The sequence below is a fragment of the Vulpes lagopus genome, chromosome 9 (assembly GCF_018345385.1).
Source record: "Vulpes lagopus strain Blue_001 chromosome 9, ASM1834538v1, whole genome shotgun sequence".
Taxonomy (NCBI): domain Eukaryota; kingdom Metazoa; phylum Chordata; class Mammalia; order Carnivora; family Canidae; genus Vulpes; species Vulpes lagopus.
Window position 1 is genome coordinate 4,371,123 of NC_054832.1, and position 26,929 is coordinate 4,398,051.

A 26,929-nucleotide genomic window follows, 5' to 3' on the forward strand; every position below is an offset into this window, starting at 1 on the left:
TTGTTTTCACTAGAATGTATGCCTGTGAGAACGCTCTTTATCTGGGTGTTTGTAGCATCTTAGAAGAGTGCCTCCCACTTATAAAATGTATATATCTCAATACACACGTAGAAAGTACGTGAACAACACATCCCAGCGTATAAGATACACATGCATGTGTATGGGCCGGGACCCGGAGTCAGGCATCGGGTCACCCGGCTCCGGACCTTCCACAGGGCGTGCTCTGTTTTAAGAAATCGGTCCTGTCTGTACCTTTACTTTTGCTGCCCTGTTACTGTGTGCTGCGCTGCTGGGTCCCACCCGAAATACCCTACGTGTTTTCTTTCCTCTTTTCTGGACAAAACCAAGAGGAGATTTCTTCTATGTCATCAGGCGTTTGCATTTAATGCAGAATTTGGAACGTCTAGATTATAAAATCATCGTGACGGGAGGGATCCCTGAGATGGACGGTGAGAAATGTCATGTCCAGGGTGATCAGATGATGACCTGCTCAAGGTCACTCTGGGCTTCGTCGCTGCCTCTTTCACAAGCCGGTGACGATCCCTTTGGTTCCTTTGATCACGGTTTCAACAGCCTCTAGGGTCTCCCTTCAATGGGCGAGAACCAAAGAAGCGCCCTACCAAATGGGATGCCCAAGGGGGCCATCTCCACATGTCTCCTGTTGTGCCTGATTGAGTCTGTTGCTTTCAGAACATATTTTTAAGACAGAGTCCGTAACAGGTGCAGAACGAATACAAGGTAGCAAGGAAACAGCCCTGGTTGCATGATGGGCTGATCCGCAGCAGGTGCTTGGGTAACTGTTTGCACTCCTGTCTCTCACTAATTCTTGCGAGGATCCCGTGGGATAGGGCAGGTTTACTCCCATTCTGCAAATGAGGAGACCAAGACTTACGGCGATAAATCCAAGTGCTCTGTGTCACACGGAGTATAAACAAATAGTGGCTCAATTCTCATCCGGACCTTAGCGGTCCCTGGGGGTGGGCACCTTGTTGCCTACCAGTTCCTGCTCAGGAGGATGCATTGTTGCGCACTGCTCTAATCTCTGGCCACTGCCTTTGGGGCTGAGGGTCTCCCTAATGGCTGAAAGCGATCAGATGTGTCGGCTCCTGTTTCTCGTAATTCGAGGGAGAGGAACGTGGGTGATCTTTTAGTCAGCGGCAACCTGGGTCAAATTTGTTTTACTTTTCAATTTTTAAAGCCTTTTCCCCCCTTGCTTTTCCCTACTCTACCAGATGGTAACAGCATCGTTTGGATCACAGGCCACTGTTTGATTCATTTCGTGGCACGGGGCCAGGGTTTATGTCAGGACACCCTAGGTTTTCCCTGAGCACCTGGTTTCAGCTCTAACCAGTAGAAAATAATCATCTTTGACATTTGGAGGCATGAGAACAGGAACTGAGCAAGAGACCATACGGCACATATTAGAATCACTCGCACTAGCGATGCTTTCCGCTGCTAACGGGCCCGCACGCGGCTGTGCTGACTCGTCCTGGCTGGGAAGGACTCGCTGCTCTTCTGGATTTATGGGCTTCCTCCTCTCCATGGGCAGATAGGCAGCCTTGGAAATATCAGTCCCGCTCAGCATCCTGGCATCCAGAATGATTCAAAAAATCTGCCCTCATGATGGATTACAAACATTTACCCAGATATTGTGTTGGGTAGCAATTTAAAAGAGAGGAAAAGAAAAATGACAAGACATAGGCTTATTGTTAGTAAAACAGTTCTTTATTGCTGCAAAATTTGCTCTGGCCAGCACTTCCCAAATCCCCACAGCTGATTATAGGTCCAGAATGCAGAGGTTATGTAGCAGCTGCTGCTGCTACATCCACTGCTGCTGGAGCTCCCAGCTTCACCCCTGCCCATCACAATCACCACCACCACTATTACCACCTTAACCATCACCCCCATCACTATTACCACCACCACCACCATCATCACCACCATCACCACTGTCATTGCCTTCATCATTATCATCACCACCACCAATACCACCACCATTACGATCATCACCACCACCATCACCGCCATCACTACCACCACCACCATAACCACCATGATCTCCACCATCAGCAACACCATGACCACCACCACCAGAACCATCACTGCTATCATCACCACTACCTCCAGCATCGTCGCCACCTCCAGCATCATTACCACCACCATCACCACTGTTACTACCACCACTACCACCACCATTACTGCCTTCACCATGATCATCACCATCGCCACCACCAGCATCTTCACCACCTCAACCGCCACCACCACCACTGTTGTCTCCACCACCATCACCGCCATCACCAACATAACCGTCACTGTCACTGCCACCAGCACCACCACCGCTGCTGTACATTTCCTAATATTAGATCCAATGTGAAGCACTTTGTGGACATTATCTCATTTAATTTCTATGGTACTTCTGGGAGGTAGCAGGTTTGAAACCGGGTCTGTTGGACACACGGTCTCTTACCCACTTCAGGGACTCAGAGGAGCTAGAATCCTGTTATTACCATTTCTTCTTCATCATAGCCACCATCTTATTCCTCTCCGTTCCTGCGGCGATCTGTCATGTTTGCATGATGCTTTATTATTCCTTATAAAGCACTTCCTCAAACATTGAATTATTTCTTCCACTGCTATCTTTTCAAATAATTACAATAATTATGATTTTCTGCATGAGGAAACTGAGACTCAGGAAGTTAAGTGGCTTGCCCTCCCCACCCACGTTAGTTTCTGAACTCATTTTCTTTCAATATTGTAGAGGAAGGGGGTCAAGAAGGAGCATGGAGAGATCCTTTGCTTGTGGTGAGTGGCCAAGTCCTCAGAACTACTTACTTAGAGCTTTGTGCCCCATCCCTGGCAATTTCAACTCATCAGCTCTTGAGCGGCACCGGGGACTCTGTATATTCAATGAGTTTTTGTCACATTTCTCAGTATTCCTAGGGCTTCGTGGAAGAGGTGGCACTGGCCGGGGGTAGGATTTTGACAAGTTGAGATGGAGTGTGGGTGTTACAGACAGAGGTGGCAGTGTGAGCAGAGTCTCCGAGGCCAGGAGTCCTGAGGGGGTTGTTTGGGGTCAAGCTAAGCAGCTGGCTTGAGCTGTCACTTAGGGAGGGAAGTGTGGATGCTGGACACTAGATCAAAAGACATGTTAGAGTCAAGGGGCCATTGATTTCCAAATGAAACAGCTCAAATGTCACAGCTTTTAGGTAAGGAGGAACCACTGACCATTTTAGAGAAGTACCTCGGACAGAACTTTCTCCCTTTAGGAAAATCGCCTCCCAGCATAGGGTATATAGAGAGACAAGTAATGAAATTTGTGGAAGACACAGGTTGGCTCAGAAAAGTCTGGAGGGAAGAGACTGGCTATGTGAGCAAGGTTGGCTCATGTGGTTGCAGGCAGGACAGATGGAAGGGAGGGAGGGAGGGAGGGAGGGAGGAGGAAGGAAGGAAGGAAGGAAGGAAGGAAGGAAGGAAGGAAGGAAGGAAGACTCTGAAGTGCACTGAGGGCAGCTCCAGATGCTGTGGGTGGAGAAGGTATGAACATGGGTGCTGGGGCTGGCCAGAGACGTTACACTAATGTTTCCGTGGGTGATGCCCTTTCATGGGTGACCCATGAAAGATTATGCCACCTTCTGATCACAGCTACAATCACAAATTTCTGTTTTTTCCTCTGACCTTTTGCCACCTTCTAGCTTTTTCCCTTCTTGCCGAATCCCTAAAGCTGGGATGTTTGCTTCTCTAGGTGCACTTGCTTATGTTTCTGTCTTCCCCACTGGACCCTTCCTATCTGCCCCATAATTCTCCTTTTCCAGATCACATCTTCTTACTTCCCTGACCTAAGAGCAACTCCTTTGGCAGATTTCTTCACCATCCCAGGGGCTCATCCCCCTGAACGTTAGCAATGTCCTTACACAAGGTGCCCAAACTTGAGGGAAACGGGGAGCCGCTGAGACCTTGTGCTGCCTCTAAAGGTGGTGGGTCATCCGAGGAGGGACACTGGCACTCACCCCAATGAAACCAGGCCCCAGTCAGTAATTCTGCTCAACCACAACCCAGACGTGACATATGCATCCCTCCTGCTTGCCTCTGACCCTTTCCCACCAACCAGTAAATGATCCATTTCTCCGTTTCTTCCTCTAAACAGAGTTACTTTGCTGGCCTGGGTTCTGAATTCTGATGACTACTCACCAGGCCATTCCACTGACCTTGAGGGAAAATGGTTTATTCATCTTGTAAATAAGTCGTGACTCTCAGTGGAATGACCTGGCAGCAGATGGAGGGGGTGCCTGTCTAGATACAAAATTGAAGATGTCTGGCTTCCATTCCCTGAGGAAGGGGAGCTGGCAACTCTTAGGTCTCTTGTGATCCGCTCCCCGATGTTTGCATTCATCAGAGCAGGATCGGATGGAGGCAGAGACAAATGCCTCCAGGCCTGGCTCATTTCTGAGGGTGTCTGGGACCACATTTGGAATTCCACCTGACGGGTGTCAAGAAGCGCCTTCTGACCTAGGCTTCACTGCACCTCCAGGCTGATGTGCTCCGTGGCCCGGGCGCCTGCTGATCCGGGGTTCCGAATTGTTCTCTCTGCAAGTCCACAGGTGCCAGGATGTGCCTCCCGGTCCTCGCGCAGCCTTTCCCCACCCCGCATGGCCACTTCTCCTGCCATCCTCCTGCTTCAAGACCGCATCGGTCATGGAGCAGCAATTTATCCAGCCCCCAGACATTCATTGGGTTGCCACCATGTGATGGGCTCTGTCCTGGGCCCAAAGGTAGAGCATTGAACAAAAACAGAGCCAGGCCCTGTTCCCAGAAGGCTTGCAGCCAGTACTGGCGGGCAGGCGATGACCAACTATGCCCGTACATCAACGGTGTACCTGGTAGTGATGCCAGCAAAGGGAAGGACAGCAGGGCGGGGGCTGCAGGTGGCGGCAGGAGAGCAGGTCAGAGTTGGGCTGGTCAGAGACGACACAGGGATGCAGGGCCTTTGAGCAGAGACCGTGCGGGTGCCTGGGGAGCATGTACCGAGCATGAAAGTCCTCAAGGTGGGAGTGCATTTGGCGTGTTCATCCTGGAGGAGGGACAGCAGCGTGGCTGGAATGAGGGGAAGAGGATGAGGAAACAAGCTGGGCAGGGAGCAGAATGCAGTTGTGGAAAGAAGGGGAGGCTGTTACATGGGGCTCCGTGTTGAGAACTAGTGCGGTGATTTGGGCAGAGACGGGACCTGATTTCTGTTTTAAGAATGTGATTCTGGCTGCTTTGGGGGGGCGAGTGGGAAGCGTCGGGGGCGGTGGTGAGGGAGGGTGGTGGGTGGTGCAGGGGCAGAAGGTGACTGGGCACGGGTAGCTCTGGGAACGGGTTTGATTGTCCTCTCACTCCGTCCTTCCTGCTGCCTCCAGGACCAGCACACACCGACTGTGCTGTAGGGTAACTCGACATCTTTGGCCATATGGGTGGCTCCCTGTGGCCCAGGACACCGACAACACCCTTCCTGGCCCCTCGCTGACCTCGTTTGCCACGGCCCAGCCCTGTAGCCCTGCATCGCGATCACATAGATCCTCTGCCAAGGCCCTGCTCCCACTGCCCCAGCTCCCACTCGCCTGCCCTGCCCCCCGAGTGAACGCATGCCCCACTGGGGACGCACTTCTTCCTTCTTCAAGTGCTAGTTCAGCACCTCCTCCGGGAAGTCCTCCCAAGACCTTGTAGTAGACCTAAGAGTTCCAGGGCCGTGTGTGCGCCCCTCCATGCCGTGCGTGTCAGGGGCGCTGTCATTTCAGGGGTGCAGGTCTGCCTCCCCATGAGCCTGTGAGCCCTTGGGGCAGAGGCCACGGCGGAGCCTTGATCCTCCAGCTGGCTGAGTTGAACGTGTGAGACTCAAGGTTTTAGGCCTTGCAGCTCCTTAGAGAACACTCCCTCCCGGCTCACCCAGCCTTCTCCCCCGTGCAGCCCTAAAATTCTTGAGCCTGGAATAAAGCTGCATCAATGAGACCCTGCTATGGCCTCCTGGAGGCGCGTCCACGGGAAAGGCGCCTTGTCTCGTGGCAGCCGTTGGACGTGGAGGCGGGATCGCTCAGCAGCACTGCATAGCCCCACTGCCCTGGGGACAGGGCCACTCCTCGGCGGTGGGGGACAGAGGGGTTGCAGATCCCGTACCCAGGGCTCCGCAGAGCTGAAGAGGCCATAACGACCCACCGGCCGTGCAGCCCACTTCACCCTTAGGGTCAACACTGTAGTGGCGAGAACAGGCCGCCTGTCCACCTGCTCCTGCGGGACGCACCCGAGTCGGCTGTTCCGTGCCAGCAGACTGAGCGATGTGCTACAGTTTGGAGAGAAAACGAAAGGGGGGATGGAGGGAACGTGTGTATGAGTGTGTGTGTGTGTGTGTGTGTGTGTGTGTGATGCTGGCCTACACGTAACACACCTCTGGAAAGACAGACAAGCCAACATCTGGTAGGATTAGTTGCTTTCGGGGAAAGGAACTGAGTGGCGGACGGCAGGACAAGGAGACACGCCTCAAGTGTCTTTAGGCCACATGTTGCCAAATCCACTTAGGTCACCGAGCTGGGAGCCAAAGCTGAACCTCCCTGACCCCAGAGCCTGAGGCTCCTGCCCCAATCCCGTACTGCTTCTCGGGAGGGGATCCAACAGCTGGGGGCCCCCCCTGTGGACCAGCGAGTTTAAGAAATCAAGATGGGCATTTCCACCGACGCGTTATTACACGGGTTCGGGCGCTCCCTGCCTGCTGTTAATTTTGGCTTCTTCTTTTGTACACAGGGGAGGAAAGGTGAAGTGGGCCCGCCGGGAACCCCTGGACTGCTGGGGCCACAGGTAACTGCCACCCCTGCGTGCCCTTCCCCAGCCACGCTGCTTCCTCTGATGGAAGAAGCAATCGGTTAGCAGTTCTCAGGTTGGTAACCGGTCTCGTATGGTCACCTCATCAGAAGGAATGTTCAGGGGGTCCTTCGTCCTCCCGTCTCCACTGGCTCCCTCGGCCTCTTGCTCCTGTGCTAGGAGAACGGCCACCGTTTGCCCCCCTGGAGGAACTTCCATCTGTGGGAGGGCAGACAGGGGTGACACGGTGATGACCAACCAGCGTGATGAGAAAGGGAAGCAGTGAGGGTCAGGGAGCAGCGCCCAGACGAGGTGTCCGCTGATGGACAGCGTGCGGCCGGCCAGGCAGAGGCGGAGAAGGGGCCTTCCCGGCAGGGCTCAGCTCTGCAGAGACACCTGGTTTGGGACACAGGCTGTGTGCGGGTGTGGACAGGCCCGCGTTTGGCTGGAGCTCACCGCACTAAGCACGGGGTGGCTGGACCGTGCATTCGGGGTTGGAAGGGGCTTGGCACGGGACAAGAACCATCACGCTATTCCAGGAGACCACACACCTGGGTTCTGGTGTCTGACTCCCTATCCACTGTGACGTTGGTCAGCTCCCTCCCCGACTCTGGGCCTCAGTCTACCCCTCTGTAAATGCTGGGGTCAGGGCCCCCTTCACACTCTGTGCTGTCTTGCTCCCTGGAGGCCCTCTCCTCCTCCTTGCTCCCCTCACTCCCTTGGTGCTTCAGGCTCCGCTCTGGTGGCACTTCCTCGGGCCCCGCGCTTTGTCGGGCTTCCCGCTCCCACACATGCACAGTCACCTGTGATCCCCTGGGGACCCCACAGCCACCTGCCAGATGGGCCGACTCAGGGTCACCATCATTTCCCAGATCCAGAGAGACTTGCTCAGAGCTGCTGGCTGCTAAGCGGTCGCCTCCCTCGCTCCCTAGGGGATCTTGGGCCCAGACCGTCTCAGTCCCCCGTACCTATAGTGTGGACACAGTGAGCATGCGTCGGGAGGCCGGGCCTGGCGGGTGCAGGTGTTCACTCTCCCTTTGCTCCTGAATCAAGGCCCCTCCTCAACCCTCCCCAGATCCGTAGATTCAGGAGAAGAGAACCATGAAGGGAGGGAGCACGGTCCCCGAGTCAGACACCGGGTTCTGATCCCAGCATCACCACCTGGTGGCTAGGACCCTTTGGGGGCAAGTTACACCACTTGTGAGAAATGCCAATAGAAATGAAAGGGAGGGCCATACTGTAGTGGAAGAGAACAGGGATGTGGCCCAGGCGATGAGGTCCCTGAGGCGCAGGGAGCCCCCGGTGGGGACCCTATCCCTGTTCTCCTGGGAGCAGTGGCAGTGAGCAGGGACACACAGTCATGGGTCGCGCTGGCTGCCCCCTGAGCTGCGGTGAAGCCGTGGGCCTCAGCGCCCTCCTGCCACTGGGCACCACCCTCTCCATCCGTCGGGCACCAGCAGGGAGGCGCCCCCCCCCGGAGACGGTGCTCTCTGCGCTTCCCAGGCCAGCTTTTACTGCTCGCTGACATTCAAAGCGTCCTGGTGAGTGATGGGCGCCTTGCACACGCCTCCTCAGACTTCATCCTGGCACCTCCCGTTCGGTCCGGATCTGGCATGTGATAAGGGAGTATAAAATCAATCATAATTCACGGTTTTCTAAAGATTCCACATTCACCGTGGGGTTTGGATGTTAATGGTGAAAAATAGAGCGCTTTCTGCATTTGTTTTATTACCTTGCTTTCCAGAAGCAAAGCTTGTATTTCAAATTTCACCATACACGAAGCTCCATCAAATTACTTTAAGCTACAATTTTTTGCCCCTACTTACAACTTTTTTTTTTCTTCCTGCTACCTTGGATGATCTATTTCTTTCACGTTTAGCTTTGAAATCACTTTCCTTCATTGAATGTTTACCGAACTCCAGGCATTGAGCTGGGTGCTGTAATATAAATATGGTCAGGCTCTCCAGGACTTTTGCCAGAAATGGGGAAATCTGATAGATATGGGGGATCTCAGGGTTCAGAGTTGGACAACGTAGAGCCTGTAGGAGCTGGCACCGTTGATGGGATCACTGCCCAGTGGACCTGATGCTTCACTGCAGCCGACCGTCCCCACACGAGGAGGTTGCTGTGGGGCACCCCCGGCCGTCCCCTCTGATTCGCTCCTCTTGACAAGCTACATGCTCACCTTTCCTGGGCTTTGCCACAGTCCCCCTTGTTTGTGATTCATTGGGTCATCCATTCAAGAGGGATTTATTTGTAAGTACCCACTGCGTGCCACACTCAGCTCTGCGGATCAGAGAGGGCGTGTGAAATCTGGGTGCCACCATGCAGATTTCATGCATGCACCCAGAGGAGCCACCTCTTAGCGGGGCAGAGAGACTTGCAGGTAGAGAAGACAGTCCAGGGAGCTGGATTCTAGGCGAGAGGTGAGATAATCGGCCTCTCTCGGGGCCCAGAGGTGGCTCCTGCCTACACCCATCTGGAAAATCAAGGTTGCTTCTGCTGAGAAGCTTTTCTGCTCTGCCGAGAAGAAGGAAGGGAGATAAAGGGTTTCGTTTCTGCCATTGTCAAGACACCCTCTTTAGTGTTCGTACATAATTGTGACTATTCTTTATGCCCACCTGTGAGACAAGAATGCAGATCCCATGTAAAACCCAAGGAGACAGAGCTCAGAGCTTAATTAGCTCTGTGTGTACTGGGATGAGCCCACTCGGCAACCTCAGAGTGCACTGGCCCCAGGGCGGCTGGCATCTGGAAGATGCTTTCGGTGCCTTTTTTTTTTTTTCCAAGATGAAAAAACTTCACCTGCTGGAATGTTTCAGAATAAATAGATGCATTCATGATGTTGGAGGCAGTGGCTCTTATATCCTGGCAGCCTTTTAGGCAAAATGGAAATCTGTGTGTCATCGGGTCAGGCATTTGCAGAGGCTGATGGCGTTTGGTGTGGCAGGCAGGACGGATGGCCCTTGAATCGGTGGCCAGGGGGAGGGGTTGGCCCTGGAGATGACTAGGTGGGCTTGTGGGCCTGGGTCTCTGCACAGGAGCCCTGCTGGGGTAGGTAGTCATTATGGCTTTGCTCCCCGGGAGCCACATCCTAAGTGGGGCGGGGGGGAGATGCACAAATTATGAACAACCCCCTCCCTCAACAGCAAACATTTCCAAGCCACATAAGCAGCCTGATTGCCAGGCTAATTTGTGCAAGTACTTTCCACACATCTTCACATCCCATCCAGCTTCATGAATCTCTGCCAGTTGGAACTAGGTGGTTATTGGGAATAACTATTTGCCATTCCTTTATTAATGAGAATTAGGTTAAGTGGTTGTTTATGCGCCATCATTGTCATTACGGAGAACGTTCAAGAGCTGCGTAGCCGCCATCGTTTTGGACGGATCGAATGTTATTTCATTGATACTAATTACACCGATTGGTTCGCTTTTATTAGTAGTCGCTACTTAGCTGTTTTCATTGGGAACAACGAGAACCGTCGTTATTGTGTTGTTAACATTTAAATCTGTTGGTTAACTTGTCACTCAGGAATAACTAGATTAACGGGTTGTTTGTGTATTTTTATTAATAGTAAAAGGAAAAGAGAGTGGAGCAACACGTGTGCAAGGCTCCAGTGCTCCGAGCTTGCTCACACACCCTCACTAATCCATGTTGGGGTGAGCAAAGGCGCTCCAGCCTCTCTCCTGCAGTTCTGGAAACTGAGGCACAAGGGGTACTGCATTGCCCAAGTCCGTGGAGGGAGTGCGAGGCGACCTAGTGTTGGGCCCAGGCCACCCAAAACCAAAGCCCTATTTTTTAATCCGTTTATACTATCATGACTCACCAATAAAGTAGTAGTAGTTAAATCGTTTTAGTTTAACATAACCTAATGTATGATCTTTAATTCAAATGTTAGGGATCCCTGGGTGGCTCAGCAGTTGAGCATCTGCCTTTGGGTCAGGTCGTCTCCCGAGGTCCCGGGATCAAGTCCCACATCGGGCTCCCTGCATGGAGCCTGCTTCTCTCTCCGCCTCTGTCTCTGCCTCTCTCTGTATGACTCTTATGAATAAATAAATAAAATCTAAAAAAAAAAAATGTTAAAACAGCAGGCAGGACAATTTGCCCTAGGTCTGAAGTGCAGTGAGGGTCAAGGACACGTGGGCTCCTGCCTTGATTTCCTGAAGAAGGGAAGTGGGTGCGGGCTTCCTAGTGGTCCCTCCTGACACCCTGCAGGTCAGGGTCCTCCCGACTCCACACCTCCCCCTCCTGCATTCCCCTGAACTTTCCTCTCCACCCGCCACCCATGCAGATCCTCTCCAGGCCCCCCGAGACAGGTCAGTTCCCTGGGCGCGCCCTGCTCCATCTCCTGAATGATTATATTTCTTCCTTCTCGAAGCACCTCCTTCTCTCGGTTTCTGGCCATGCAGACCCTTGCTTCTCTGACAGTCTGGCCCTGAGTCCCGGTCTGCCTTGCTATCCCCCACTCTGCCCACGTCCTGAAAGGACCGCAGGGCCCCCCACGCCGTCTCTCAGGATCCTGTGCAGGGCCCTGCTTCTGCCCACCCTGCAGGCCCTGACCATGGGTAGATCCGGGCCCACCCCCAAAGCCCCCGGGCTCCTGCCACCCCGCTCCTCCGGGGTGGGCTGTCGTGCATCAAACACAACATCCTCCAGAAGAACCACTGATGCCACCTCATCCTCCAACTGTGCTCCTCCCATGTTCCTTCTTTTGGCAGATGGTGCCACCAGCTACCTGCTTGTTCTGGGCAAACACAGTTGGGTTTGACGCTTCTCTTCCACACACACACACACACACACATGCACACACACACACACACACACACTGTTGTAAATCTTGTCAACTTCACCTTCAAAACATATCCCAAGTCGGACCGGTTCTTCCTGTCTCCACCCCTCACCCCTGTTCTCCCAGGGGGGCCCTGCCCCCAGCTGACTTGCCCCTTCACACGGACTCAGACTTTGTGCTGGGGCTGGTGTCAGGCAGGAGGCCAAAATATAATAACCACCTTCCCCATGGCATGGGGCGGCACCGGGCTTATTGTCCTGGGTGCCTTAACCGTGTTCAATCTCGAGGAACAGAGGCTTCATGGCTCCACCTTACAGACCAGGGGACTGGGTCTTCATAAAGCAAGGAACTTGCCATATGGCTGGGAACTAGCAGATCGGGGTTCTGTTTGCTTCCTTAGCTGGACCCCACGTGCAGGGACTGCAATAAACGGGGACGCTTAGGGGTCATGGGGCCATATGCATAAAGGCCTCATAGATGGCCAGGAAGATCGTTGGTGCTTCAAAAAATCTTCTCGGTACCTGGCCTCTAGGCTGATGGGCCCACGTGTCCAGGTCCTTCCCAGGCCCCGCTCTGCCCACCGACCCTCCCCCATGGCTCGCCAGAGGCTGGATCAGAAGCCTTCTGAGTTTCCTCCAGAGTGGAGGTCTGCTCTGCTCCAGGTGTCTGGTCACCTGGAGGAGGCCGATCGCAGCCTCCTAGGGTGCAGACGTCAGAACCTCCCAAGGCCAGGTGGCAGTTCTGAGAAGAGCATCCTCTACTGCCTGTGTCCCTGCGTGGCTGTCAGAAGGCACAGTGACGCCCTCTGAGCAGGATCCCCAGGGCACCAGCGGCAGGCGGGCTGACATTGGGTCCTCATTACTGCTTCCTCCCCCACCGTGCATTTCTCACCTGGACTTAGGAGATGCTCCTTGTCAGTGAGAGGAGGCTGGGGGTGAACGGCTGTGCCCTTTGTGTGGCTCCCCACCTGGAAGCAGTGCCCAGACCCCTACCAGCGGTTGGCGCTGCTTCCAGCTTCTCTCTGTAAATTGCTTGCTACAGGTACTGACCTCCTGAATTTACAGCACCAGACAAGCAGGTCGTTATTAAGCCCCTACTGTGTGCATAGCAATGAACCAGGTGCTGCGGGTCCTTACAAAGGAGGTGGATGTGACATGACCGAGCCCGTATTGAAAGTTCTGGTCCCACTTAATGCACAGTCTTTTAGGAGAGCACTCTGTCCAAGGGGGTGCTGGGGCTGGAACGAGAGGGCTCAGACCTGTGTTCCAAGCTGTGCAGATGTTTTGCAGGGGGCGGGCACAGGGGGTGGCAGGTGAAGGGACCAGGGTCCTTGCATCTGAATGCCAGCTGTGTCTCATAACAATGTCCCTCCCAAGTTCCAGTTCTTTGTGCATTACATGGGATGGAGTAAACCCTCCTGGCAGGCTTGGTGGTGGACAGAAACGAGGCCCAGAGTATGAAGCACAGAGCAGAGGGAGCACTGAGTGGGGGCTGGCCACTCCCCCCAGCCCTTCTCCTACTTCTGTGTTTTCTGCTTTCTCCCTGCATGGAACCCTGCTTCTCTCATTGTGCTTCTAATATTCTCATAGTTAGGGTGTGTGTGGAGTTAGTTTAGGTGGGCGATTCCCAGACCAGACAGCGCTTCAGGATTCCTGGGGGGTGGGGAGGAGTGTTTCCAAAGTCACTGACCGCTTGGGCTTATCCCGAAGGCAAACAAGGGGCCCCGGATACTGTACTTATGACAAGTTTTCTGGGTGTCTCTGCAGCAGCCGGCCTATCGGGGATCCTCTGGAGATGATGGCTGTGTGGCCTCAGGGGAGGCGCTTACCCTCTCTGGGTCTCTCTTCATTACCATCAGACAAGCAGGCCTAATTTCCAGTAGGTGACCACTAGTGATCCGCTTCCTCTGGCATGCTGTGAGGCCACAGCGTCCTGCAGGGGGTTTGCAAGAGGCAAAGGAGGAAGGGGAAACAGGGCCCGTCGGAGGAGCGAGCTAGCCAGGAGGCCTGCTTCCTGCAGCAATCTGCTTGAAAGCGCATGAAGCACTCCAGGGTTCATCACCATCCTGGAAGACGGCTGATGTGTCCAGATTGCTAGCAGAGGAGGGGCTCAGAGAAGCCCTGTGGGACAGGGGGGTGGATGAGATCCCAAGGGTCACGTTGGAGTATGAGCAGGTCACCTGGAATGTGCCTTCCGAGGGGGTCCTGGGAGTGTCACCTGCAGGGCTCTTGCTTGGCCAAGGGGTGAGCAGAGCTGAGCCGGCGCAGCTGGATGGTGGGTCTGCAAGGCGGTAGGGGTGAGGCCACGAACCTTCTCAGTGCTCGTTCTAGACCCGCATGCAGCAGGGAGGACCCCTGCCTGGCCCCCTGTCCCGGGCTACCGGGCCCCTCAGCTGCACCTGCCTCAAGCACACCTCTCCCAACAAAAGTAGCTGCTACCTCCAAAGACAGCTGCTACAGGGACAGCGAGGTGCAGATGCCATCAGAAATTCCCTCTGCGCCCATCGCTGACTCGCGTGTGCCCCCAGTGGGAGGCAGGGCAATGGTCCAGGGGAGCAGCCGCCTTTGTCACTTGTTAGTATTGATCCCCCTCTAGTGGCGACGTGGCACCTTTCTCCCTGGACACAGGCCCTCTCCTTAGCGCCCCTTAAATTCAGTTGAAGTCCTCAAACATATATGGGAGCACCTGCTGTAGGCCCAGCCCTGGGTTCGGGTCTGTGAGAGATGCAGAGGGAACAAGAGGGGCCTCAGCCTCAGAGGGCAGGGGAGTCAGACGACCACGGCGACACTGGCCTTGAGCGTGGAGGAGCAAGTGGGGGAACTGGAGACCGTGTCAGAGGTGGAGGCGTGGAGAAGGGGGCAGGGAGAAGACCCGAGCAACAAAACCAGAGCTCCTCTCTGAGAACGGGGTTAGGGCGCAGAGGGGGGAGGTGGGGATGGACCTGGATGGGTGCGCGGTGCCGCTGGCAAGCAGGTCATCCGCCCGACAGTGTGTCCCAACAATTCCTCATCCGTGGAGCAGTAGCTGCACCTTGTGAAGTGAGTGGATCCCAGGCTGGGCAGGGGCTGTCGGGAACCTGTAAATACTTTGATCCATTCTGGGCTCCAGTCCCTCTCCGTGGTCCTGGGACTGCACGGCTGCCCGAGGCCCAGAACTTGGGGTGTGTGACAGGACGACCTGCCCTGGTGCCCCTGTCGCCTTGCCCGCACCCTCGGTCGGACGGGGCTGCCCCGCAGACGGGAGCTCCAGCTCGGGTTCTGTCCTGCTTGTGGGGCCGGACCTGCGTCGGTTCCCGGCCGTGGAGGTGCCCCCGGGATTGGTGTAGGGCATGACGACTGGGGCTGCAGGGTGGGTGTCAAGACTGGGCTCCGGAGAATTGTCCCGAGAGCTCTCAGGACTACCAGCTGGTGGCCGCACCCCAGACCTAGGGAATGGGGGGGGGTGGCTGGAGCAGGAGACCCATGTCATTCACCCCCAGCAGCCACTGTCCTGCAAGGTCTTTGTTAACAGCTTAACCCACCGTGTGTGCATGTGTGTGTGTAAACGTGCAGCCTTGTGCACATAAATACGTATGTATTTACTTTAAATGCTCAAGTATTTTGAACAGACAGAAGAGATGACCTAACAGTTATAGAATCAACACCTCAATATGACAGGTGTCAACATCTTGCAAATTTTACTTGTTTTTTTTTTTTTCTTGCTTTTTGCTTTTTTTGTTTATTTGAAAATAAAGCATCACGGAGACGAAGCCTCACCTGGTCTCTGTGACCCCTTCCCTCCTCCTCTCTCAAAGGACATTGTCACCAGGAAGCTGCCCCACGCACAATCGTAACCCACGCCATGCTCTTCCTTTGCAGGGCCCACCAGGACCGCCTGGCATCCCAGGCCCCCCCGGACCCGGAGGACCCCCGGTAAGACTGGCTCTGGTTTTCTTGTGCAGGGGCCCTTAGGTGAGGGTCTCATGGCCCCCGGGGACCGGGAATGTCTCCGTGTGTGGCCATCTGTTTGTCCTTCTCCTTCATGAGTGAGGAGGACTCCTCCTGTAGCTGCCCCCTAGCCTCTGGGCTTTCAGGCCCTAGATTAGACCAGAAATATCTCTTGAGCTCATGTAGCATGTTGGTTGGCTGCTTCTCGAGACAGACACGTCGGAGGAGGAACGTTAGTCAGGGGATGCCCGTAACTAGTTTGTGGTTTGACGCCGAGGCCGCCAGAGGGCCGGGGTAGACACTGGTTGATGTCCTCCCCCCTGCCCACGTGTCCTGTGCAGCTGGGAAAGTTCTCCTGTGGGCGGAGGGGGAGGGGACCCAACCACCAGCAGGGGTGGCCCTTTGGCCCATCCCACCAGGTGGGAGCCCACGCGGTGGGGACTGCAGACCGGACACGGTGTGACAACTCCGCGTCTCACAGTGCCGCACACTAAGGATGCTCCGGTGCCCTGAGGTGTACCCAACTCTGTGCATCCTCATCACAGAGGCCTGCGACGTGCCAGGCAAGGCGTTGGGAGAAAGGCCCTGATGCTCCAAAGAGGCCAGACTAACAGTTGCCCCCTGTGATTCCCTTCTCAGGGTTTACCTGGAGAGATCGGCTTCCCGGGAAAACCCGGGCACCCCGGGCCGACGGTGAGTGCCCCGGAGTGTCCTCCGCTCGCTCTTATCCGTCCTCCATTGGTCCACGTCGGGGGTGGCTGGGCCCTCCCAGCCGGCTACCGGGGCTGCCGGCCTCTCTCCATGCCCTTTGCTCCCCTGCCAGTGGGCACCAAGTCCCCGGCGCCCAGCCCGACCTCTTCCTCCTGTGGTTCCTTCCACGGCCTCAGTCTCCCGGCACGGCTCCCCCGTGGGGCCCCAGCCAGGGTGCAGATCGGGGCGTCCTCTCCACAGGCCACCACCTCTGGTCTCTTTGAAGAGGCAAGTTCAGAAGCCCTTGCTGCCTAAAGCGTGGCTTCCTGTCCCCACGGGACACGTGCAGAGGGTCACAGAAGTAACCGAGGTGGCGAAGTCTTCCAGTTCTGGGCCTGTTTGCATTTCCTCACTCCTGAACTCAGTAGATCCTGGGGACCCGGGGACCTTCTGCCTTTTAAGTCCTGACGATGGGACTCAACGACCTTCGTGTCTCCACGCACGTAACGCGTGTGCCGTTAAAGCTGGGGCCCAGTGGTGGGGGTGGCTTGTGACACCACAGGGCTGCATCATCCTCATCGACCTGTGCATGACACCCAGGGAGGCCTTGTGCCCCTGGGTGGATTTCCTGACGGCTGGCTTTCTCTCCCATGGGCCACTGGGTGAGGAGGGGGATCCAGGCGGTGGAGAAAAGGTGAAAGAGGTAAATCAGACCGTGTAGCACCCAGCAGCGGTGCCTCCTTGTCGTTGGAGCTTTGGCAGATCCACTGGTGGCTGTAGATGGAGCCCCCACCCCCCAGGACAGGGGCTCATGGCTAAAATGCCAGCATTCTCAGCTCTGCTGAATACCGAAGGCTGTGGGACGTCCACGCAGGGGTGTGATGCACACTCTAAGGCGACCTCATCCAAAGCTGACCACCTGCTCCATTGCAGCAGCACCAGCAAGCACTCACCAACCCAAAGTTACCTGCATTGTGCCCCGCGAACACTCACGCGTGCCCGGTCACCCACAGCATCACCCACAAAGGGTGTATTCACGTGACGGTGTCGCAGGAAAGCTCAAAGCTATTAACGATCACATGTGATGTAAGGGGTTCGTCCGTCAACTAGCACGCATGCTGGTGTGAACATTCAGGACACGGGAGAGAGTCGGAGGAAGAGGAAAAAGCAGTGGAAAGAAGGCCGCCGTGGCGCAGACGGGGACGCCATGGCCCCTGACAGTTGGAAGCACCGCCTCTGGCTTTTGCGTTTGCTCTCCAGTGAGATCATGCTTCATGGACCCGCGTGTCCTTACCCCCAGAAGCGTGCCTCCCCCTGCCCTTTTAGGGGTTCCCTCCTGGGACCCCTGCTCCGGGAAGATGGGGCTGTCCTCCCAATAGGCCACCAGCCCAGGCTGGAGACTCCAGGTAATAGGAGTCGTGAATTGGGTGTCAGGGGACCTCTTGGCAGAAAAATTACCAGGTTTTACTAAAATAGTAATAACTTGGAATAGCACTTACAGCTGCCCCAGTAACATATGTTGCAGGGAAGGGATTTCCCTCATAGCTGTCGTGGGGGGGGGGGGTGCACCTGTTAGGTCACTTAAGGGTCAGAGAAAAAGCAGAGCAAATACATCTGGAGCAGCGGAAGGTGGAGCCGGGAGGCCTGGGTTTAAACCCTGTGGGGCCCCATTACCCGCCACGGGGTCTGGAGTACATGCCTCGGCCTTTCTGAGCCTCTGTCCCCTTGCCCGTGACACCACCTGTCGTGGTCTGGTCAGAAGGGGCTGGTGGAGGAGGAGGAGGCCGCTTGTAGGGAGTTAGGACATGGAGCCCCTCAGTGTCGTGCTTAGAAATAAAAGGCGGACTTGATGAATTCCAGCCAGGACGCTGGGAAGGGAGGAAATGTGGGCGGAGGTTTTGCAGGGAGCGGGAAACAAGGTGGGAAGCAGAAGACAGGGAGAGAGGGACCCTGAGCGGGTTCAGCTCACTGTCTGGGTCCTGCCTCCTCTCGCCGATAGCACATGTCTGCACGGGACACCAGGCCCTGGCCAGAGGGCGAGGGCCATCTCCCTCATAAGGCAGTGTGTGGGGACAGCCTGGTCCCACCGAGACCGGCACGCTGGCGAGAAAGCGCCCCCCTCAGAGGCAGGACGGCCCAGCTGCTGGCTACAAAGCCAGCTCCTTGCTGGAAGCCCCTCAGTGCAATGTGCCCTAAAGACGCTCTCATTGTGCCCTAAACATGCTTCTCATTGTGCCTTGTTTTCTCCCTCTTGACCAGGGCACACCTGGAAAGGATGGGCAGGATGGAGCACCAGGCCTGCCGGGACCCAAGGTTGGTGTTCAGGGGGTGACAGGAGTTTGGGACCCAAAATGCAGAAGGAAAGAGATGTTGGATTGTTGGTGAATGTTAACATATGCTGATTGCTAGGGCTCAGGATCAGGGCTGGGGATCAGGGCTTGGGGATCAGGGCTGGGGACCAGGGCTGGGGACCAGGGGTTGGGACCAGGGCAAGAGATCAGGGCTCGGGATCAGGGATGGGGATCAGGGATGGGGACCAGGGCTCGGGACCAGGGCTTGGGACCAGGGTTTGGGGACCAGGGGCTGGGGACTAGGGCTAGGGACAGGTGGGATCACAGGGCTGGGGACCAGGGCTGGGGACTAGGGGTTGGGACCAGGGTTTGGGGACCAGGGCTGGGGACTAGCGCTGAAGACCAGGGCTGGGAACCAGGGCTGGGGACCAGGGGTTGGAATCAGGGCTTGGGATCAGGGATCGGGGATCAGGTCTGGGGGTCAGGGCTGGGGACCAGGGCTAGAGATCAGGGCTGGAGACCAGAGCTGGGGACCAGGGCTGGGGATCAGGGCTGGGGACCAGGGCTCAGGACCAGGGCTCGGGATCAGGGCTTGGGAATGTTGGATTCACCCGGTCAGACATGGGCAAGTCCTTTATTTCTGCGAAGGTGCCTGGAGAAGGACTTGGAAGCCTCACACTTTAAAACGAACCTGTTAGAAATACGCACGTGTTGGCCAGAAGTAGCAACTTTGGGATACTCAGGACATAGGAGACTCTAATTCTAAAAATATTCTTGTGAGGCTCATTATGGTAGGATCATTAAGAAAAGAGTCAGAGGTTAAGTATCATAAAACCGGGAAGCAAATTCCCGGTTCCCACACGGCACACGAACAGCCGCGAGTCGGCCCAGTACATATTTCCACCAGCGAACGTGCTTCTCTCCTTCCCAACACGTTCGCTCAGGGTGTGGGGCAGCGGTCGGCTTCTTGAGAGCACCCATCATCCTCTTCAACAAATAACCCAGAAATGCAACTTTTTCGTGACCAAACACAGAATAAGTGTGCATTTAATTTCATTTTAAGGGGGTTTATGTGACCACTCCCCGCTTTCTCCCCGTCTTTCGCGAGAAGACGAGAGGGCGAACCTAGTATTTCAAAGTCTCCAAATCGCTCACGCCCCCTCTCGTCTACTCAGTTGTGTGTTTGGGAAATAAAACAAAAGCAGAGCCGTGGCCTATGGAACCTGCGAGGCGGTTCGGCCGCCGTGGCCTCGCGGCGGGCAGCGCCTTGGCTGGGGCTGGCCGTGCCCCCCAGGCGCCGTGCCCTCCGCCAACCTCCGTGTGCACCCCTTGCAGGGCCAGCCAGGAGACAGAGGAGAAGACGGTCTGCCCGGAAAACCCGGCCTTAGGGTATGGACCCCCCCCCCCCCCGCCCAGGGGTCTGCCCACTGGTGTGGTTGTGGTTGCGGGAACCGCAGTCGATGGTGGGAGCACGGTGGGTGAGCTGGGGCCCGTCTGCAGGGGTGGGGGCGCCTGCGACTGCCGCGCGGGCTGGGAATGGTCACAGCAGGCCCGGGACACAGGGAGCGGGGCCGGGGGGTCCTCGGGAAGCCCGTAGATGGAGCACACGGCCTCGAGGGGAGCTTGTCCCGGCAGCGGTCAGCGAGAGGGACTCCGCTCTGTGTCTGGGGGTCTGTACCCGCCCCCCAGGGTCCCTCCGGTGCTCCCTAAGGCCTGGCCCCGCTGCTGGCGGGTGCAGCCTGGGGCGTCCGGACCCCTGCGCTTGCAGCAGGTGCCGAGGGCTGTGGGAGAGGCAGAGGCCAGTCCCCGTTGTGTTTGGACAGGGCGCTCCTGTGGGTGTGGGGACCCCCGGTGCCGGGTTTGGATGGCTTGTCCCCTCGGAGCCCCACGTTCGTGGGCGGCAGGGTCTCCTCTGTCTTGAGGCCCGGGGTTCAAATCTCAGATGTGGCCTGAGCTCAGAATGCAGTGAACACGGGAGAGAGGGCGGGACCCTGTGTGTGGCGCCCTGTGTGTGTGTATCTGGTCTGTGGTGTGTGTCGGTCTGTATATGTGGGGTGTGCAGGGTGTGTGTATGTGTGTGGTGTGCATCTGTGGTGTGTGTTGGTGTCTGTATGTGGGATGCATGTGTGGTGTGTATGTGTGTGGTGTGTGTTGGTATGTGTATATGGGGTGTGGGGTGTGTTTGCTGTACAGCGTGTGTCAGTGTCTGTCGGGGGGAGGTGAGTGTATGTTGTATGTGTGTATGTGTGTGGTGTACACATGTGGTCTATGTCAGTATGTGTATGGGGGTGCGTCTGGTGTGTTGTGGGCGGGTGCACCTGTGTATGTGTCAGTGTGTGTGGGGGTATGGAGTAGGGTGTCTGTGGTGTATGTGTACATAGGGTGTGTGTGGGTGTTTGGGGGTGTTTGTATGTGGGGTGCATGTGTGAGGTATGTGTATGTGGAGTGTGCTTGTGGGGTGTGTGTGTACATGGGGTGTGTTTGTGGGGTGTGTGTACGTGGAGTGCATATGGGGTGTGTGCATGTACATGGGGTGTGGGGGTGTGTGTACAGACAGTGTGTGTGGGGTGTGTGTATGTGGGGTGTGTGTATGATGTATGCATGTACATGGGGTGTGGGGGGTGTACGTGCGGTGTGTGTGGGGTGTGTGTATGTGGGGTGCATGTGTGGGGTGTGTGTACGTGCAGTGCATGTGGGGTGTGTGTGTACGTGGGGTGTGTGGGGAGTGCATGTGGGGAGCCTGTGTGGGGAGCCTTTGTGGGGAGCGTGTGGGGAGTGTGTGGGGTACGTGTGGGGGGAGTGTGTGAGGTACGTGTGTGGGGTGTGTGCGGGGAGCACATGCAGGGGCAGGGAGAGCGTGGGCTGACAGGTGCTGCGCCCCGGCCCCGTGATTGCCCGGCCGGCCCCTCGGGGCCCTACCTCTGCTGGGTCACCACCTGTGGAGCCTCCAGGACCCCGCCCCTGCCCACAGCCACGTCCGGCAGGTTCCCAGGGCCGGTTTGCCGCGTGGCTGATGGGTCCAACCCAGCCCAGCAGGAGCCGGGAGGGGCCTGGCCTCACCCCTGCCCCCGGGAAGGCAGGACCCGATCACCTGTGGGCGGTGAAGGTGCAGGGGGTGCAGCCGCGGGCGCCCTGGTGTTGCCTCGCCTTCCACAGGGCGGGCATTCTTCAGAAGACGACGATGTGTTGTGCACCCCCAGGTGGATCCAGTGTGGCAAGAACCTCCCGGGTACCCCGGGAAGCCCCCTGTTGTCTGGGTTCCAGATCCCGGAGGTCCAGCCCCCGAGCCCCATGAGCGCACAGACGGTTGTCCCGTTGCCACCTACAGGACTGTGGTCCTTCCTGTTTTAAGAAGCATCACATGCATGTAAAAAGCACTTTGATGCTCCCCAGTCACTGAAATATACTAATGAGTAATTTACTGTGCCGCGTCCATGCACGCCTGGGCGTGGGTGCGTTTAGGGGGGTGAAGCTCGTGGTCTTAAAAGCACCCAGGCCACCTTTCCGTGTTTGGTTGAAATTCCATCATTTTCTGGGAAGGACTTGTTGGGCTGGCACAGGTTGGCTGATGACCCAGTAGATGGTATCGTGGGGACCACACCTCACAGTTGCATCTTCTCCAATTTGTAAAGTGGAGCCCACGTCCTCCTGGGCTTGCACAAGTGAGTTCCGACCTTGTGTCCGGTGGTCTTTGGAGCCCGGCTCTGGCGCGTGCACGGGCCTGCAGGAGGTCGTTGCCGGTCACAGGAAGTGTTGGGATGACCTCACAGGTGCCCTTGGGGATTTCTGTGGCCTCAACGTCTGCGACATGCTTTGTATCTCTGGTGACCTCCGAAGGCCGGAAGATCCAGCCCACATGTGTCGTTTTTGTCCCATTCCTAGTGCGATACGTTTGGAACGTGTCTCCAGGAAGTTCAGAACTGGGAATTTTTGCAGTTATGATACCTTCACAACATACTTAGCAGCCTCCAAAACCATCTGGCCTGGGGCCTTATGCCAGTTTTTTTTTGTTTGTTTGTTTGTTTTTGTTTTTTTTTTTTTACAAAATGCCAGCTAAAGATAAAAACATCTTCCAGGATTACAGCTAAGTCGTGGACAGCAGGTTTAGGGGTCCATCAGGGAAGGGAGCTGGCTTGTAGGGTGCACAGATCGGGAATTCAAGATGCCGCCCAGCCCCCCGTCCCCTGGGGCCTCTGATGTAGGGGCTCGTAGCGCGAACTCGGGAGGCACTTCCGAAGCCCATCAAGATGCCTTCTGACCAAACCCGGACGCGCAGTGGCTTTCTCAGCACGAGAGAAGCAATCCCCGCGGCGAAGGGCTTAGCATCCCAGCAGGTGTAAGGCGACAGTTGGAGTGGCACGTATTTGCGTGACTCCGCGTAGAGCAGTTCTTACTAATTGTAAAGACTGGGACTTCACGGGGGATCGGAGTGCGTGGAGGACGTTTCTGGATGGGCCAGTGCCCCTGGCGGCACCAGAGCCGCAGTGCCCAATGCTAAACAGTGCGTCGGGGTCCTTTCTTCTCTTTTTCTTTTCTTCCCTCCTCCCCTTCGCCTCTGAGAAGTGGTGGTCATGCTGGCCTTCACCAGCAGCGGAGTCTGGCGTGGCTGCGGGGGCAATCAGACGTGCACGCGTGAACTTGCTCATTCATTCATTCGGGGGGGCCGTTCACTTGCCAGAAGACCACAGTCCTCATGGAGAGCTACACGACGTGCCCCTACACACAAGGCCGTGCTCCTAGTAGCACGATGGGTGTTAGAGGTCGGCATTCAAGAAGTCAGTGGTTCTCGAGCCACGTCGTTGGTTAGAAAGTACGGTCCCCCTCCCCCCCGCCGACCCCTCACCACCACCACACACACAAATTCGCATCAGTGGTCTGCAGGGACTGGTTAACACAGCAGCCTGACGTCGTGGGGCCAGCAGACAAGGCCCGTAGAAGTCTCCCGCTTCAACACGACCCCAAAACGCTACCCAGGACCCGAAAGGCTGAGCGCAAAACTTCATCCAATCTGCTAGAACCGGCAGGTATTCGGGGTTTGCGTTTGGACCTTGACCAGAATTTCCCCCCAAGACCTGCCCTTCCTGTAGCACACCTCGGGACAGGAAAACTAAAGCTCTCACCCGCCTCTAACCCCGGGGCTGCCTGCGTTTTCCAAAAAGTCTGAACAGCAACCGCGGGACAGCGGTCAGCCCGGGCGTGCGCCTCAGTGGCTGCTCCTTCATCACCGGGCCCAGCCTGGGGCCCGGGCTCCCCTGCCACGTGTTTTAACGGCTCGGAGCGGGATGGACCTCGGAGTCACAGCTTTGGCCCGTTGCTGTTGCACTTCGTATGCTTGTAGGTTCAGGATGGATGGATTCAGCGGTGTGACCCGGGTCAGCACGGTTCCAGCAGATGTTTCTTTGGTGGGGAACAGAGAGGATGTGCAAGAGTGTGGAGCCCCCTCCCTTTGGAAATGCCAAAGGCTTGGGCTTTCCGTAGCCCGAGCTGCCCCGAGCTGCGTAGGGCTCGGGCTGTGACCCTATGCGACGCTCATGCCCCAGAATCCAGAATTGCGGCCCGCAGGTGCTGTGAATGTGTGGGGCCGGGGGGAATGACAGCCATCGCCGCAAATGTGAGCGGAAAATAATGGGGTGTCTGTTATTCTGTCTCCAGGGTGAAGTTGGGGAGCAGGGCCTGGCAGGCCGACCTGGAGAGAAGGTCTGTTTGTTCATATTTTCGTTCATTCATTCGCCGAAGATCTCCGGGGGCCGGGGGGCGGGAGGGGGAGAGCACAGGTCTGGGGCCCGGCCCGGTCCACCCCACAGGAGAGCCCCCTCACCTCCCCGAGAGCCCAGCAGACAGCGACGCTGTGTTGTTTCCGCAGGGAGCAGCGGGGCTCCCGGGGGCTCCCGGATTCCCAGGCGTGAGGGGAGAGAAAGGAGAGCAGGTAAGTGGCGGCGCCGCACCTGTGGCCTTGCAAAGCAGCCCCCTCTGGGGTCCAGCCCCTGGGCCAATGGGGTGGTGTTACCTGGGGCTCGGGAGTATTTCCCCAGGTTCAAAGTCAAGGAGAGGAAGGGGCTCAGGCCCTCTGGCCTGCCAGCTGAGAGAGAAGTCTGCAGAGGGTGCAGCATCTTCAGAGGGCAACGGGGTGGGGGGTCATGTCGGGGGCCCGACGGGGATCGGGTGCCTCACGGTCACTGACGGCGGCCTGTGCAGCCGCGCTTCACCTTGACGTTTACCGATAAGACAGCACAGGTCGAGAGAAGAAAGGGGTTTTTTAGCCAAGGTCCACTTGCTCGTACGTGGAAAAGGCGGGTGTTGCGTTGTGGAGCGTTCTAATTTCCTCTTTCGCCGCAGGGAGAGAAAGGTGGGCTGGGCCTCCCGGGAGTGAAAGGTGACCCAGGTGAAAAGGTACGAGCTGCTGCTGGCCGCCTGGCCGTCGCCGCCTGAATTGGCCAAGCGCCCTTCCGTGTGCATGTGCCTCTCCTGCCGCGCGGTGGGGACGGCCCCGGGCTCCGAGCCTGAGCTGGGGCCTGGATTCTAATCCGCTTCTGCCCGCCCGGTGGCTCTGGGCACCTTGTCCCACCTCCCTGTGCCTTGGCTCACTGGCTGGGAAATGGGTTCACCGATCCTTCCTCCGCGGGGCTGCTGGGAAGCGGGACGCAGGTTCCAGGTGGTGGAGTGAGACTCGCCGTCTGCGCCGGGACCGCCGGACGCACTGCTCCTGCGGCGACTCTGGCGATCCTCAGGGTGACCCTGAGAGGGGTCCTATTACCAGCAGCATCCCCACTTCATAGCTAAGGAAACTGAGGCACAGAAAAGCCACATTGCTTTCTCAGGAGCATATTGCATTAAGATCGGAACCCCAGCAGTCGGTCGCATCAGGGGCCTGGCTCCCAGCAGGGCAGTGCCTGAGGCCGGCCTGGCCCGTGGGCACCTGAGCAACGACGGCGCCCCCAGGGGGCCTGGCTCTCCCCATCACCTGTCACCTGCATGATGCTCCCCCCACCCCTGTCTCCTCACATTTGCACTGCCTTCCCCTCCAGTCTCCCCTTTCTCAGTCCCCCCACCCCTCCCCATTGTCTCTGGGGTCCAGGAGGGGCTCCCACTTGCTTCTCTTTTGGGCTGGAGGCTGAGGAGGGCTTTACTCTGCACAGACCCGCTATCTAGACACGGAGGCCTGGGAAGGGCCCAGGCTTGCTGCTCTGGTGGCTTTTTTGGAATTGCAATTTTCATTTGAGAAACTCATTTCCAAGATGCAGAGGACTCCGCCAGACCGTAAAGCCCCTTTTATTGCTTTGATAGAACTGCCAGGCCTCCGGCCAAATCACATCCAAGCTTCCAGGGAACCTGGCCTGCCGTTCTTTCCTCCAGAGAAATATGTAATAATAGATCATTCTGGTCAAAAATCCAAAATAGAACATTAAAGCAACATCGTCCCCTTCTGACTGTGTCTTGCGCTCCCCCACCTCTGCATTCGAGGCCCATCCTCCTCGCCACCGGCTTTGACCCTTTTAGTCCAGTGGCATCTTGGAAAGTGGGAACGATCATCTCCTCCCTCAGCAGGACTGCTGGGGCTTCATGTTTTCCTGGAGACGCTGGGATCTGGGCCCATCGGGTGGCGAACTCCAGAACTCATGGGTCCTTCTGCAGCCGTGCAGGGGGTCATCGGGGGTCTTCTCTGCCCCACCTGCTGTCCCTTCCACACCCTACAGCTCCGGGGAGGGGCTGGCTCTTCCCAGAAGGCAGTCTTTAGACCCCCTGGATCAGAGACATGTCTGTTCCCCTGTCCTCCGCTCCTTAATACACCTCCATACCTTGGCTCGTGTCGACACCAAATGTACAGACCTTTAAAATTTGTAAAGAGAAAGGAAAAGAGTTTCATTTGAGCCCAAGTTAGGACAGCTGCCCAGATGCACGGTCTTTACAAAGAGGAGAGTGCTCCGGGAAGAAACATTCGGGCCAGGGTTCTCTATAGGCCTTTTACGTATATATGATCATTGTGATGAAGGGCATTCCAGAAAGTTACAGACTTTATCTCTTTATCTTGTGTTTTTAGTATATGCAAGGCTGTAGGACTTTAATCTTATGGGAACCAGGGAGGTTTTGTGATTTTTTATTTTTTATGTTTGGAGTATTCCCTTTTAGTTACTCTTTTTTTTTTTTTTTTTTTTTTAACAAGGCAGACATACAATGTGTGCTAGGGCAGAAATAGAGCCCATGCTTTTAAGTTTTGCTGAGTCATTTTGACGTTGGTAAATGTAAAAGCATAGGGACACCTGGGCGGCTCAGCGGTTGAGCCTCTGACTTTGGCTCAGGGCGTGATCCCGGGGTCCTGGGATCAAATCCTGCATTGGGCTCCCTGCAGGGAGCCTGCTTCTCCCTCTGCCTGTGTCTCTGCCTCTCCCTCTGTGTCTGTCAT

At 56.4% G+C, this 26,929-nt stretch overlaps 1 protein-coding gene across 1 annotated transcript in view; it reads left to right on the forward strand.

Annotated features, from left to right (window-relative positions):
• Window positions 1-26,929, forward strand: part of COL22A1 (collagen type XXII alpha 1 chain) — a 243,170-nt gene that overhangs the window by 110,912 nt on the left and 105,329 nt on the right. Inside the window, exons 22-29 of the mRNA XM_041769448.1 lie at window positions 6,772-6,825; window positions 15,479-15,532; window positions 16,187-16,240; window positions 18,497-18,550; window positions 19,864-19,917; window positions 24,181-24,225; window positions 24,392-24,454; window positions 24,865-24,918. Of these exons, the coding sequence (XP_041625382.1) occupies window positions 6,772-6,825; window positions 15,479-15,532; window positions 16,187-16,240; window positions 18,497-18,550; window positions 19,864-19,917; window positions 24,181-24,225; window positions 24,392-24,454; window positions 24,865-24,918 (432 nt within the window). The remainder of the gene's footprint in view (window positions 1-6,771; window positions 6,826-15,478; window positions 15,533-16,186; window positions 16,241-18,496; window positions 18,551-19,863; window positions 19,918-24,180; window positions 24,226-24,391; window positions 24,455-24,864; window positions 24,919-26,929) is intronic.